The 14957-nt window shown below is 36.4% G+C and overlaps 1 protein-coding gene across 1 annotated transcript in view; it reads right to left on the bottom strand.

Annotated features, from left to right (window-relative positions):
- Positions 1 to 14957, bottom strand: part of LOC149848103 (uncharacterized) — a 45986-nt gene that overhangs the window by 19484 nt on the left and 11545 nt on the right. The window contains exon 7 of the mRNA XM_090010445.1: positions 2914 to 3038. Within this exon, the coding sequence (XP_089866571.1) occupies positions 2914 to 3038 (125 nt within the window). The remainder of the gene's footprint in view (positions 1 to 2913; positions 3039 to 14957) is intronic.

Below are 14957 nucleotides of genomic sequence, written 5' to 3'. Positions count from 1 at the left end.
AACACCCGAACTAGTCTCAATTGTTTCTACGTTTTTGTTTGCGCATACCCGCAGGCTAGTAATATCGAAACATAAAGTCTGTTCACACTGGTTGATGGGTCATAAGACTTTCGTGTGCTTTGGTTACATATTTTTTGTCAAGTAAAAGCTTATCGATAAAATTACGTACGACTTTGTGTATCCCCGAGATTCTTATGATTATGATGCTTATGTGGATGATATATCACACCGACAAATGATTAGTTTAGACTATTTAGGTGAATAATACATCACGCCTACATAGTTTTATTGCAGAGAATTGCGTTATGATTGCTAAGTGAATATAGTATACCTGTATAACATGATTGATAAGTATCTTGAATTTGATTGAAATGTCTTGAAGATAGGTGCGTGAGTTACACGATAGAAAGGTCAAATGCGATGTGCTTTGAGATAAGAATTGTGAATGCATATGATGATGCAATGATCTAAATTATCTTAGATGCATATATAACTTGAATCCTTTGTAAATTTATTGAACTACGTAGGAATTTCATATGTTGATGTTTAGTTGATTCATATTATGTAATTTGCGTGTTCTCATGCTTTGAGGTTCTATTTGAGGAATGCAATGTTCCTTGTAGCAATAATACGATGTGTAGTATAATATGCTTCTGTGTAATGTGATTGAAATGCCACATGATAAGAAATGTTGAAAGCATACAATAAATGTTCATAGTTCATGGAACCTTATTGGAGGAACGTGTGATCTTGTGTTTTGTTTTACCATGTGAAGTGATATGATGCATATTGTTGGTATTCATGCTTGTGCCCATATTGGTGGTTACTGACCCCAAGAGCGATCAATTGTTCGGAGCAGTCGATTGTATTGATGCATGTATCACTGAGTATGGTATCTGTTGAGGACCTGATCTCCAAAGCATTATCTGCGAGGGTATGTATGATCAAGATCTGGTAACCAGATAGAGTGGTAGATTTTCTGTGATGATGTACACTGTCCAAGAGCGAGTAGCCGCAAAGACGGTGAACTCCTGTGAGGAAGTGTATTGTACAAGACCAGGTATACCATCTAGGGCGGTGATTCCTTGTGAGATTGTACATTTCCCAAACTAGGTGATCCGGCGTTGATCTTGTCAATTATAATAGTGGCTATCGACCCTGAGAGCGGTCATTTGTGTTGATGCGTGTATCACAATAATTTTTATTGGATATGGCATTTGTTGAGGATCGGGATCTCAAAGGATTCTCTGTGAGGTTATGTATGATCAAGATCTGGTAATCGGCTAGAGGTTATGAGCGATTGCGGGATGAGGCTTCGATCAAGATTTTGGATTTATTGTTCCAGGGATAGTGTGAGAAACTCTGATGTTATTATTTATTGATATTGAAATAAATGTTTTGGTTTTGCTCCACTTGTAATGTTCTGGAATACTTAACCCTATGGGATAACTTGTTTCCGCTGTATTGAAAAAAAAATCCTCAAAAAAATTGGGTTAAGATTTCGGGGCGTTACAATCTTAATTAATAAAGTTGGCTTGTTTTGGAAGATGAGTATAAAATCCCTTGTGGTTGTGGATGTGTTATAACTATAAAGGCCCGGGGTCTTTAGGAATGTTTCCGCAATTGTTTTAAAAAAAAAATTGCCACTTTTTCACGGGTACAAGTTAAGATTGTTACAAGGAAAGTCAAACAATACACTTGGATCTCATGCATATGACTTTGTGTTTCTATCTTGTCCTCAAGAAATAGAAGTGTCTGACCAAGAAACCTCCAAATATAGTTTAAATATGCACCAAGTCTTATGTGGCACAATCATGAGTGTTGTCAGCAAGAAATGGAATTAAAAAGGAATAATTATATTTGCATTTTTTAGCAATGCTAGTACCCAAAAAAAAAAAGTAGATCTTCATTGAAGATAACATGCCTAGATACATACTAAATACTGAACATACACCATTTCCTAAGATCACAACATCAAGAAAACCACATTTTACATATTTATCTAACTTTTTCCATTCTCTTGGAGGGAAAACACAAAAATATGCACCAAAAACTGTGAGTAGCCAGTATGACAGAGATTAGTCTTTAAAAAGTTCACATCCAGGACAGACAGAAAAAGCATGTTAATCAAATATTAATGCAGTACAAACATTTGTACCTAAAAGGCCATGTGACACTACATAGTATAGCACATTAACCTCTATTATACGTTATCAATATGCTTCCCCGCACCATTTGTGTTAGCATCAAGTAGCACGGATCTCTCATGAGTAGATTTGAATGAAATCTTTGAAATACACCACGCATTATTCTGCATTAGAGACCATCCAAGGTCTATATCCTAATTCTCAATTTGTCTATTCCATGCATACAATGAAGAATCTAAGAAGTACATGCATGCAAGAGTATTAGCAGAAACTGTTTTAGCAAAGGAATCAGTTGCTCATGACTGGACTAAAACAATCTGAAGGTTGGCAAGTCAAATTTCAAAGAGCCAAGAATCATCATGTATGCTAAAAGAAATATCCTAAATAAGATTTTAGCTCAGCAAAAGAAAGTAACTAAAACCCTGAATTGAAAAAGCATGAAGTTTATAGCTAATAAAATATCATAAGCAATCATCCCTCATTTTAGCATCAAGAATTAGTTTCTATTCAATTACAGGGAATCTCACTGAATGATTTAAAAAAAAAAATTAACCCCAGAAAAAAGGAGCACGGAAATTTAAAGTGAAATAATCCAGATAAAAGTGATGCATGAGAAAAGAAAACTCAAAATTTCAATAAATAAGCAAGCAATAGGAAAAGGACATTATTAAGATTATATCCATAACCAGAAAGTAACCTTCACACCATCTACTGTTCCACGAGGCGTAGATAAGTGCAGTTCATAATATTCTAGGTATAAAGTCACCTGGTGGACCCTCAAAAAGTACTGCACGAGGTCGATTAGACTCAAATTTACGACGGGTCCCATGAGCGATTTCATCATACACCTCAGGATTAGTTAAAGCTAATAGCACAGTATCTTCAATTTCCCTGGAAAAGAAATAAATTAACAAATTTCCAAGTGCACAATAGAAGTAGGAAAAAAGGGAAGACTCCAAGCAGCCATACACCACTTGCACATATCATCTCATTTCATAAATAGTGCTCAGTAGACATTTAGCTTCTTCACATCTAAAACCTATGTTGATTAGGGAAGGCTTGTCATCCTTCCGAATTTTTCTCTGAAGAGTGCAACAGAATAAATACATTCCAACAGACACCTGTCAAGAGGGCAAACCTGCAGAACCTTCATAAAGCCTAAGTTCTCAGTTTAGCAATTTAAGGTTGATAATGTCCAAATTTTCCAATCAAGATGCCTGTACAGAGTCATAACATCAGGGTAGTGTTGGATCAGAAAATAGATGTGACAGGTTTGTGTTCGTGTACCACAAACTGCCGTATCATGGCTAATATGATCCTAGAAAATTGCAGCACTATTAGCAAAAACTAAGGGCGAGAAACAAGCAAAGCTTTCTTGCCAGAACTTGCTCATTAATAAATGGGCTGAGCTCAAGCCTGAGTTTAGTCTAATGAAGACCTTGATTAGATCGCTTAAATATATGTGCTTTCTAGCACAAAAAATGGCTGTCCCTGTAACATGACCTGTGTTTCTTGCAAGTAAGACATGGTAGGTCAAGCCCTGTCTCATACATCCTTAATGGTTTCATTCTGTAATAAATTGCTTAGCTTGGGATGACCCAACTTGAATTCAACCTTGGTGCATGATGTACCAAGTCAAGCTTGGACTCAACCTGGCTAATATGCAGCCATAAAAAGAAGTGATCTTGGAGACCACATGTGGTGATAAAAATCTATGATTTGTTTGGGCTGTTATCTTCAGTAAAGAAAGCAGGATCTGTTTCCATTCTCATGAGTAAGTGATAACTACTGGTCAACTTTGCCAGAAAACTGCTGGTCAACTTTGCCAGATAAATCATTGGCAGGTCTCCAACAACAAAGTTGCACAGTGGGGCTGTGACAATGCTGATAAGGAGAAGATTGATTGATGAAATCAGGTTCAGTGGGGACAAGAATTTCTTGACTTGTGTATAATTTGTCTGCAGATTAATAACAATCCAATGGGTGGCTGCTGTTTGTGGCATGGACATCGTGAACATACAGGCTATGCGAGGATACATAGACATGGGCATCCCATTTAACATGGACATCTGAAAGCATAAGTATTCTAACCATGGATTGTTATATTTTAATATGTAATAAAATATTGTATTGGTGTTTTCGTATAGGTTAGCAAGATTTTGTTATGTCATAGGAAATGTCATGGGTCAACATAGGGCTGCATTGTGTCATGGGCAATATGAACTCTAGGATGCGTTCTCTTTGCCTTTTTTCCTTTATGATGGCTAGGTTTTTTCTTCTTTATTCTTTTTGGCTAGCTCTACTAACCGTTAGAGAGAACTAGTTGTTAGTTCTTTGAGTTGTATATACATGTGGCTGTTAAAATGTATCTCTCTTTATGTAAATATTTACATATATATATAAAAAGAGATACATATACATATATACATGATGTATATATGTATATGTATCTATCTTTATATATATGTAAATATATATGTTTCCTTTTTCTTGTAAAACCCGCAAGGGTATTTTAGTCATTTCTCTTTTGGGCATATTCATAATTATGAATATGTTGTAATTCTTTTGTATTTTTTACTTTTCTTCTTTTTCTTTTTTTTTTCTTTTCTTTTTTTGTCTTTTTGATTGTTGACTCAAAGTCAACCTTGGAGGGCTCAACACTAGCTGTTGAGCCTCTCCAACTGTTAGAATTCTAACCGTTGGAGGGGCTCCAACAGCTAGTGGAGCCCCTCCAAGGCTCCTTTTCCTCTTATAAATAGGGGAGTTCCCCCTTTGTAAAATGCACTTCTTGGAGCTTTTGTTCTCCATTCTTCTCAATAAAATTCTTTATATTTTGTATGCCTTTGTGCATTTGAGTTTCTTTATTGTACCTTTGTGTACATTTGTTCTAAGTGTTCTTGTGCATTTGTGCACATTGGTGGTGGTGTGCTTATCGCACACTTTATCTCATTTTTGAGATATTTTCACATGGTATCAGAGCTAGGCTTGAAGGAAAAGAAGATCGTGTTTTTTTTTCTCTTCGTTGGAGTACCTCGTAAAGCGTGCCATTAAGTTGTGGTGGTTGGAGTGAAAACTCGGCTCTTCATTCTATATTTTAGAAGCTTCCTACATCAAGAAGGGACTCATTTCGCATTATGGTACGCATTTATTTCTCTTTGTATCCTCTCTAATGGGCGAAAAGGATTCTCACTTCTCTCTTGGCTTCAAATTGAATGGAACGAATTATCATGTATGGGCCGGGAATATGGAGGCCCATATAAAAGGAAAGGGTCTTTGGGGATATGTTCAAGGAACTATTCTCGGACCCGAACCAAAAATTACTACCCTTGAGAGAGGGGAGATCAAGGTTCTTGAGGGAGAAAAAAGAGAAAAGGCTTTTGAAGATTACAATAAGAAGCATGAAGAGTGGAAAATGAAAAATTACAAAATAATCTCATGAATCTTCTCTTCGGTTGAGACCAAAATTAATGCCAACATTCTAAAGTTCAAAAAGGCATATCAAGTATTGGAATATCTTGAAAGAATGTATACTTCAAGAGATTTGTCCCATAAATACTATCTCCAAAAAAAGGCTTTAACCCTTCAACAAGGAGAAATGTCCGTTAGAGAGTACTTCGCCGAGTTATCCACTATTTGGGATGAGTTTGCCTCCAAGAACCTAAATGGAGTGGTGAGGCTATTGAATTAAGGGCCAAACAACTAGAAGAGGATCATTTCTTTAACTTTTTAAATGGGCTTAGACCCGAGTTTGAACAAACTAGATCCTCTCTCTTATCTTCTTTCTCTTCCCCTCCTTTGGAAGATGTGCTTACCAAATTAAGTGGAGAAGAAACTAGATTGGGAATGAATAAAACCAATCTAAGTGTGTTGGTCGTTCCCTCTAAAGATGAGGATGAGGGTGCTTATGCCGTCTCAAGACCGGGGAACAATGTTAAAACCTATAAACCCCTTCATTTTAACAAAAATCAAGGAGGAAGAGAAAATGGTGGGCATTATGGAAGAAGAGATTATAGTAAGATCATATGCCATTTTTGCAAAGAACCGGGTCACATTAAACCGGTATGCCCTAAATGGAAGAAGATGGTGGCTATGTCTACTACTTTCCAATCAACCAAGGAGGAAGGTCATTCTACTTCCAATCATGCTACTTTGTCTCTCAATCAAATCATGGAAGCTCTTCAACCACTCCTCAAGGGATCCGTTTCCGGAGCCGCCATGACCACCTTCTCTCCTCCCGGATCGCCGGTCCGGGAAGTTGATTGGGGAAGGCTCTAGGAAGGGAGATCTTTATCTCATGAAATTTCTTCAAATTCCAAAAACCTCTTTTTGTAATGTTGCCCAATATAAGGATATAAATGTTTGGCATAAACGCCTTGGGCATCCAAATATTGTCAAGCTTTCGTATTTACATTTTGCTAAAACCTTATGTAAAGACAATTTCAATTGTAATGATTGTATTCTTGGTAAAATGAGAAACTTACCTTTTGGACAAAGAACTATGTTTTCAACTAAGCCTTTCGAAATTGTGCATTCGGATGTTTGGGGACCGGCACCCGTTGTGTCTAAGGGAGGTTTTTCGTATTATGTTATTTATGTGGATGATTTTTCAAGGTATAGTTGGATATACTTCCTCAAACATAAACATGAGGTTTTCTCTACTTTTAAGGTTTTTCACATGTTAATACAAAATCAATTCAATAGTAAATTACAAATTCTTAGAACCGATTCCGGGGGAGAATATCTCTCAAATGATTTCAAAAGTTATATTGAAAATAATGGGATTGTTCATCAAAGGTCTTGTCCCAAAACTCCCCAACAAAATGGGTTGGCCGAACGAAAACATAGACACATAATCGAAACCACAAGAACTTTGTTAATTTCTCAAAAAATTCCAAAAAGATTTTGGGCCGAAGCGGCTCTTGCATCGGTTTATCTCATCAACCGATTTTCATCCAAAAACTTGAATCAAATATCTCCATATGAAATCTTGTATAAAAAAGAACCCGATTACAATAGGTTAAGAATTTTTTGTTGTAAATGTTTTGTTCTCACCGATAAGAATGATAAATTATCTCCCAAAGCTATTCCTTGTGCGTTTTTAGGATATTCGGAAACCCAAAAAGGTTTTAGGTGTTATGATATTAAGAATGATAAACTATATGTTTCAAGAAATGTAACCTTTTTAGAAAACATAAGTGGTTTTGAAGAACACAAAACTCATGAAGATAATGTCGATTATTCCTTTTTGTTTAAACTATTATCTAGAAAAGAAGATTTTTTTAGTGATGATGAATTAAATGAGAATGAGGATATAAGTGAATGTATTCCTCAAACCATTCATGATGAAGAAGAAATGATAAATGAACCAATTACCTGTACTCATAGAGATAAAAGCACTTTTAGAAGTGCAATAGAGAAATATAGTGACCTTAGTGAATCTTCCAACAACTCTCGAAGAACTGAAAGATCTAGGAAAAATCCTTCTAGATTTATATCCTATGAGTCTTTTTCTCCAAAGCATAGGGCATGTCTTAGTGCCATTCACTCATATCAAGAACCTAGAAATTTTAAAGAAGCTAAGGAAATAATAGAAAGGAGGGATGCCATGGACAACGAACTTAGAGCCCTCAACAAAGCCAAAACGTGGATTTTTCAATATCTTCCAGAAGGAAAGAAAACAATAGGATGTAGATGGGTTTTTAAAGTCAAAACCAAGAGTGATGGCACTCTCGAAAGATATAAAGTCCGTCTTGTCGCAAAAGGATATAGTCAAGAATACGGCATCGATTACGAAGAAACCTTTGCCCTTGTTGCACGAATGGTTACTGTAAGGTGTTTGATCACCATTGCATCTATTAAAAAATGGAATATTTACCAAATGGATGTTAAAAATGCATTTCTAAATGGGGACCTTAATGAAGAAGTCTACATGGATGCTCCTCCTGGTATGAACGTACCAAAGGAGAAAGTCCTTCGTTTGCAAAAAGCGCTTTATGGTTTAAAACAAGCCCCTAAGGCTTGGTATGATCGATTTAATGATGTGATGGTTCAAAATGGTTTTTCCTCATGCTACACTGACACTACCTTGTTCGTCAAAAAGTCTGATGCAGGAATTGTGATTTTACTGTTGTATGTTGATGATATGTTGATAACAGGTAGTGACATAAAGGGCATCAGAAACATTAAAACCACTTTAAAAGAAAGGTTTGAAATGTCAGACCTGGGGTATCTGACTTACTTTCTTGGTATCGAGGTAGCCTACTCTCATAGAGGCTATTTTTTGTCTCAAACTAAACTTGACTGTGAGATTCTTGACAGATCAGGTATTACTGATGATAAAATCTGTGAGACCCCTAAAATTGTGGGATCAAAAATGAAGATCGATGATGGGAAACAAGGATCCTACTGTTAAAATGTATCTAATATATATATATATATATATATATATATATATATATATATATATATATATTCTGTATATTACAAAATACCCGATAGGGGTAGTTTTGTAATTTCACAATAGTTGTTTTAGAAAACAACTATTTTCAGTTTTCATTTAAATGTATTTTTCTTTTTTTACTTTTTCCTTTTATTTTTTGTATTTTTTAAATAACAAAAAGGGGCTCCAACATAGAGTCGTTGGAGCCCCCAACGGTCACAAATGTGACCGTTGGGGGCTCCCAACGACTCCATGGGAGCCCCCTTTTTGGCTCCCCTTTTGAGGCATTTTGCCTCCTCCTCTCTCCTCTTCCTTTTGTATAAATAGGGGTGATCCCCTTGTATATTTTTTATTCTAGAGAGCTTCTCTCTCTTTTCAATAAGAGGCTTTGTATATTGTTGCCTTCTTAAAGGCTTGTGCTTGTATTGTCCCTTCGTGGACTTGTGATATTGTCTCTTTTTCATTGTTGTATGTGCTTGTATGCACTCTTTATATTTCCGCAATATCTCATTACATGGTATCAGAGCCACTCGATTCTTGAAGGAAAGGTGTGGTTCGTGTTTTTTCATATCCAATAGATATCTTCTCACTTCTTGGCAACATCATGGAGACAAAAATAGACCTTTCTTTCAAGCTCAATGGAAAGAATTATATGATGTGGGCATCGGCAATGGAAAATAATCTCAAAGGGAAGAAGCTTTGGGGTTTTGTCATGGGTTCCGTTCCGGAACCTAAGCTTATGCTCACGAAGATTGAAGAAGGTCAAGAAAAGGCTCTTGAAGGAGATGCTTGCCTCAAGGCCATTGAAAGTCATCAAAAGGAAGTGGAAGATTGGGAAAGCAATCACGCAAAAATCCTTGCGTGGTTTATGAATAATGTGGAGCTTAAGGTATGTGCTAATATAGCTAAATTCCGTAGAGCCAATGAGGCTTGGTCCTTTATAAAGGGTATGTATACCCAAAAGGATCTTGCAAGAGCATACTTCTTGCAAGAAAAGATTAGAACCACCAAGCAAGGTGATTCTAGCATTCAAGATTATTATAGTGCTTTAAACCCACTATGGGATGAATTGGCTCTCTTGGAGCCAAAATGGGTTTCTATGGAAGACATTGATTTAAGGCAAAAACAAATGGAACAAGAGCGATTGTTTCAATTTCTTTTTGGGCTACGTCCCGAATTTGAGCAAGTGAGATCTTCACTTCTCCATAGATCTATTTTTCCTCCTATTGAGGATGCTATTGCCGAAATCACTCAAGAGGAGACAAGGCTTGGCATGAGTAAGCATGTTGATGAAGTCCTTGCCGTATCCAAACCGGGTAATAATGTTAGAACCTATAAGCCTCCTCATTTTGGGAAACAAGGAAACTACAATGGAGGAAGAAAAATGATTGTTTGTCATTATTGCAATGAGCCGGGTCACATTAGACCCGCTTGTCCTAAGCTTATTGGAACCTTCCAGCCTAAAGTGGCTTCTCTTGAGGAAACCACCACCAAAGAAGATGAAGGCAAGAACAATGACATCAAAGAAACTCTTGGACAAATATCTATGGCTCTCCAACAAATGCTAAAAGTTTCTTCCTCCACATCGGGTGCGGCTATTGCTTCATCATCTTCACCCGGTACGTATTCTTGGATCCTTGACTCCGGAGCTTCTTTTCATATGACCCCTCATGAAAATGCACTTGTTGATGTTTGCACCAATTCAAAGGACTCTTGTGTCTCTACGGCCGATGGAACTTTTTTAAAAATTTCAAGTATTGGTTCTTTTAAAGATTCACAAAATTTTTGTGTTCCAAAAGTAAGAGTTGTTCCTAAACTAAATTTAAACCTATTTTCGGTTTCTCAAATTGCCGACCATGGATGTGAAATATCTTTCTCATCTAATGGTTGCTTTATGCAGGATCTCCGGTCCGGGAAGCGGATTGGGCAAGGCCATAGAAAGGGAGACATATATTATATGGACCATCTTGATCTCCCTATAAACTTTTTTTGTTCTTATGTCCAAGAAAAAAACATGGCAACTTGGCATAAAAGACTTGGTCATCCAAGTTATTTCAAAATGTATCTCTTTCCTTTTGGAAACAAATTTTGTAAGGAAAAAGAAATTAATTGCAAAGATTGCATTTTTGGAAAAATGAAGTCTATTCCATTTCCAACTAGAACTTTTCTTTCATCAAGGCCTTTTGAATTGGTGCATTCGGATGTTTGGGGGCCTTCTCCGGTTATGTCTAAAGGGGGTTATTCATATTATGTCACGTTTATTGATGATTTTACTCGGTATGTTTGGATTTATTTCCTTAGTCATAAATCGGAAGTATTTACTTTCTTTAAAGATTTTCATAAAAAGGTTCAAAATCAATTTCAAAGTAACATATCTATTTTAAGATCCGATTCCGGTGGCGAATACTTATCTCACGAATTCCAAAACTATTTAACCCAAAATGGCATTTGCCATCAAAAGTCATGTCCTAGGACTCCCCAACAAAATGGCCTAGCGGAAAGGAAACATAGGCACATTATTGAAACCGCTAGAACATTACTTATTTCTAAGAATATTCCAAAGAAGTTTTGGGCCGAAGCCGTCTTAACCTCAATCTATCTAATCAATAGAATGCCCTCTTCTAAGTTAAAAAATGCTTCTCCATATGAAAAACTCTTTAAATTTTCACCTGATTTCAATCGTCTTCGTATTTTTGGTTGCAAATGTTTTGTCCTATCACACAAAAGGGATAAGTTATCTCCAAAAGCAATTGAATGTGTATTTCTAGGATATGGTGAAAATCAAAAAGGGTATAGATGTTATGATTTTAAGAATGATAAATTATATATTTCAAAAGATGTAACATTTCTAGAAGAAGAAAACGGTTTTGATAAACTAGAAGAAACAAATGAAATTGACTATATATTCTTATATGATCTTATTGATGACATACAAGAAGATTTTCTTGAAAACATTGATGATTCTCGTGAGGTATCCCCTCTTGACATAACACCCTCAAATGATAGTGATTCTAATATAAATGTTCATGATAGCGATACCAATATAAATGTTTACTCAAGAAGAAATCAAGAAAATCCTATTAGTGCCCTCGAAAAATACTCTCAAATTTCTGAATCCTCTGAGGAACCACAAGTTAGGCATTCTTCTAGAATATAAATACCTCCAAATAGGTTTGTATCCTATGATTCCTTAACTCCCAACTATCGGGCATGTTTAATAACCTTACACTCTTATTTTGAACCGGCACACTATAATCAAGCTAAATCTATACCTCATTGGGTTGAAGCAATGCAAGTTGAACTTAATGCGCTAAAAAAGGCCAATACTTGGGAAATAGTTAATCTACCCTCACACAAAAAACCTATTGGTTGTCGCTGGGTCTTCAAAGTTAAAACTAAAAGCGATGGCTCTTTAGAACGATATAAAGCTAGATTAGTTGCTAAGGGATACTCCCAAGAATATGGCATTGATTACGAAGAAACATTCGCTCTTATAGCTCGAATGACTAGTGTTAGGACTTTAATAGCTGTTGCATCAACCAAAAAATGGCCTATTTATCAACTTGATGTAAAAAATGCTTTTTTAAATAGAAGTTTAAGTGAAGAAGTTTATATGGATCCGCCACCCAGAATAAATCTTAAGCAAGGTCAAACTCTTCGGCTTTTAAAGGCATTATATGGCCTTAAACAAGCTCCTAAGGCTTGGTATGATCGTTTCAGTGATATCATGATAAAGTTAGGATTTCACTCTTGTTATACTGACACTGCTCTTTTTGTCAAACATGCAGGTTCTAGTATCGTAATTTTGTTGCTTTATGTTGATGATATGATTATCACTGGGAATGATCAAAATAGTATTATTAATGTTAAAAATATGTTAAAAAATAATTTTGATATGTCTGACTTAGGTTTTCTCAGATATTTTCTTGGAATTGAAGTTGTATATTCTCCTAGAGGATATATTTTGTCACAGATGAAGCTTGCTGCAGATATATGTTCTAAGTCTGGGATTTCCGATTAAAAGAAAGTAGAGACTCCCGAGGTTATTAATGCCAAATTGCGGTTGGAGGATGGGGTTCTTCTGGAAGATCCTACACCTTACAGACAACTCATTGGGTCTCTTACCTATTTAACCATCACCAGACCAGATATCACTCATGCGGTTCACTCTGTTAGCCAATTTCAGCATGCTCCTACAACTGTGCATATGAGTGTTGTTCTCCAAATCATCCGCTACATTCAGAATACCATTAATAAAGGGCTATTTCTATCCTCCTCTTCTTCCTTGAATCTTCTTGCTTATACTGATGCAGATTGGGGAGGTAATCCCAATGATCGAGTCTCAACTACTGGTTTTTGTGTTTTTCTAGGAGACTCTTTGATTGCCTGGCGATGCAAGAAGCAGCAGAAAGTTTCACTATCATCCACTGAAGCTGAGTACCGGGCTATGGCAACCACGACAATGGAACTTGTATGGCTTCGCAGTTTGCTTAAAGACATGAGAGTTGATATCACCGAAGCCTCAAAGCTTTGTTGCGACAACAAGAGTGCCATCTATATTGCGAGCAATCATACTTTTCATGAGCGTACAAAACATATCGAAATGGATTGCCACTATGTCCGTGACGAATTCTTGCGAGGAACTATTTCTCTTCCGTATGTCACTTCAGAATATCAGTTGGCGGACTTCTTCACTAAAGCTCTTCCGGCTCCTCGCTTCATGTTTCTTCTTGGCAAACTTTCCGTCATCTCCCCGTAAAGTTTGAGGGGGGGTGTTAAAATGTATCTAATATATATATATATATATATATATATATATATATATATATATATATTCTGTGTATTACAAAATACCCGATAGGGGTAGTTTTGTAATTTCACAATAGTTGTTTTAGAAAACAACTATTTTCAGTTTTCATTTAAATGTATTTTTCTTTTTTTATTTTTTCCTTTTATTTTTTGTATTTTTTAAATAACAAAAAGGGGCTCCAACATAGAGTCGTTGGAGCCCCCAACGGTCACAAATGTGACCGTTGGGGGCTCCCAACGACTCCATGGGAGCCCCCTTTTTGGCTCCCCTTTTGAGGCATTTTGCCTCCTCCTCTCTCCTCTTCCTTTTGTATAAATAGGGGTGATCCCCTTGTATATTTTTCATTCTAGAGAGCTTCTCTCTCTTTTCAATAAGAGGCTTTGTATATTGTTGCCTTCTTAAAGGCTTGTGCTTGTATTGTCCCTTTGTGGACTTGTGATATTGTCTCTTTTTCATTGTTGTATGTGCTTGTATGCACTCTTTATATTTCCGCAATATCTCATTACACCTACCCCCTACCGGCAACTTGTGGGATCTCTAATGTATCTTAGCATCACAAGGCCGGACATCTCTCATGTTGTGCATACTGCAAGCCAATTTCAGCATGCTCCTACATCCGTTCATATGAGTGTCGTTCTCCGAGTTGTCAGATACTTAAAGGGAACTTTAAACAAGGGAGTTTTCCTTTCCTCATCTTCTGAGTTGAATTTAATTGCATATACTGACTCTGATTGGGGAGGTGACCCAAATAATCGTCACTCCACTACAGGCTTTTGCATTTTTTTAGGTGAATCCCTGATCTCATGGAGATGTAAGAAACAACAGAAGGTGTCTCTATCATCCACCGAAGCAGAATATCGAGTCATGGTGTCTACAACTATGGAGATTGTCTGGATTCATCAGTTGCTGCAAGACATGGGGATTCCAATTCAAGAACCCACAAAGTTGTGTTGTGATAATAAGAGTGCAATCTATATTGCTAAGAATCACACGTTTCATGAGCGGACAAAGCATATTGAGATGAACTGCCATTATGTCCGAGAGGCCTATCTACAAAAAGTCATCGATCTTCCTTATGTAACTTCAGAATATCAGTTGGCAGATTTCTTCACCAAGGCACTTTGCTCTCCAAGATTCAACTTTCTCCTTAGCAAACTTTCGGTCATTGTGCCCTAAGTTTGAGGGAGGGTGTTAAAATGTATCTCTCTTTATGTAAATATTTACATATATATATATATATATATAAAAAGAGATACATATACATATATACATGATGTATATATGTATATGTATCTATCTTTATATATATATGTAAATATATATGTTTCCTTTTTCTTGTAAAACACACAAGGGTATTTTAGTCATTTCTCTTTTGCGCATATTCATAATTATGAATATGTTGTAATTCTTTTGTATTTTTTACTTTTCTTCTTTTTCTTTTTTTTTCTATTCTTTTTTTGTCTTTTTGATTGTTGACTCAAAGTCAACCTTGGAGGGCTCAACACTAGCTGTTGAGCCTCTCCAACGGTTAGAATTCTAACCGTTGGAGGGGCTCCAACAG

Source organism: Nuphar pumila, chromosome 1 (assembly GCF_984573655.1).
Source record: "Nuphar pumila chromosome 1, dmNupPumi1.hap1.1, whole genome shotgun sequence".
NCBI lineage: Eukaryota > Viridiplantae > Streptophyta > Magnoliopsida > Nymphaeales > Nymphaeaceae > Nuphar > Nuphar pumila.
Note: the sequence above shows the minus strand (reverse complement) of the source record. Positions and strands in the feature narration are given on the sequence as shown.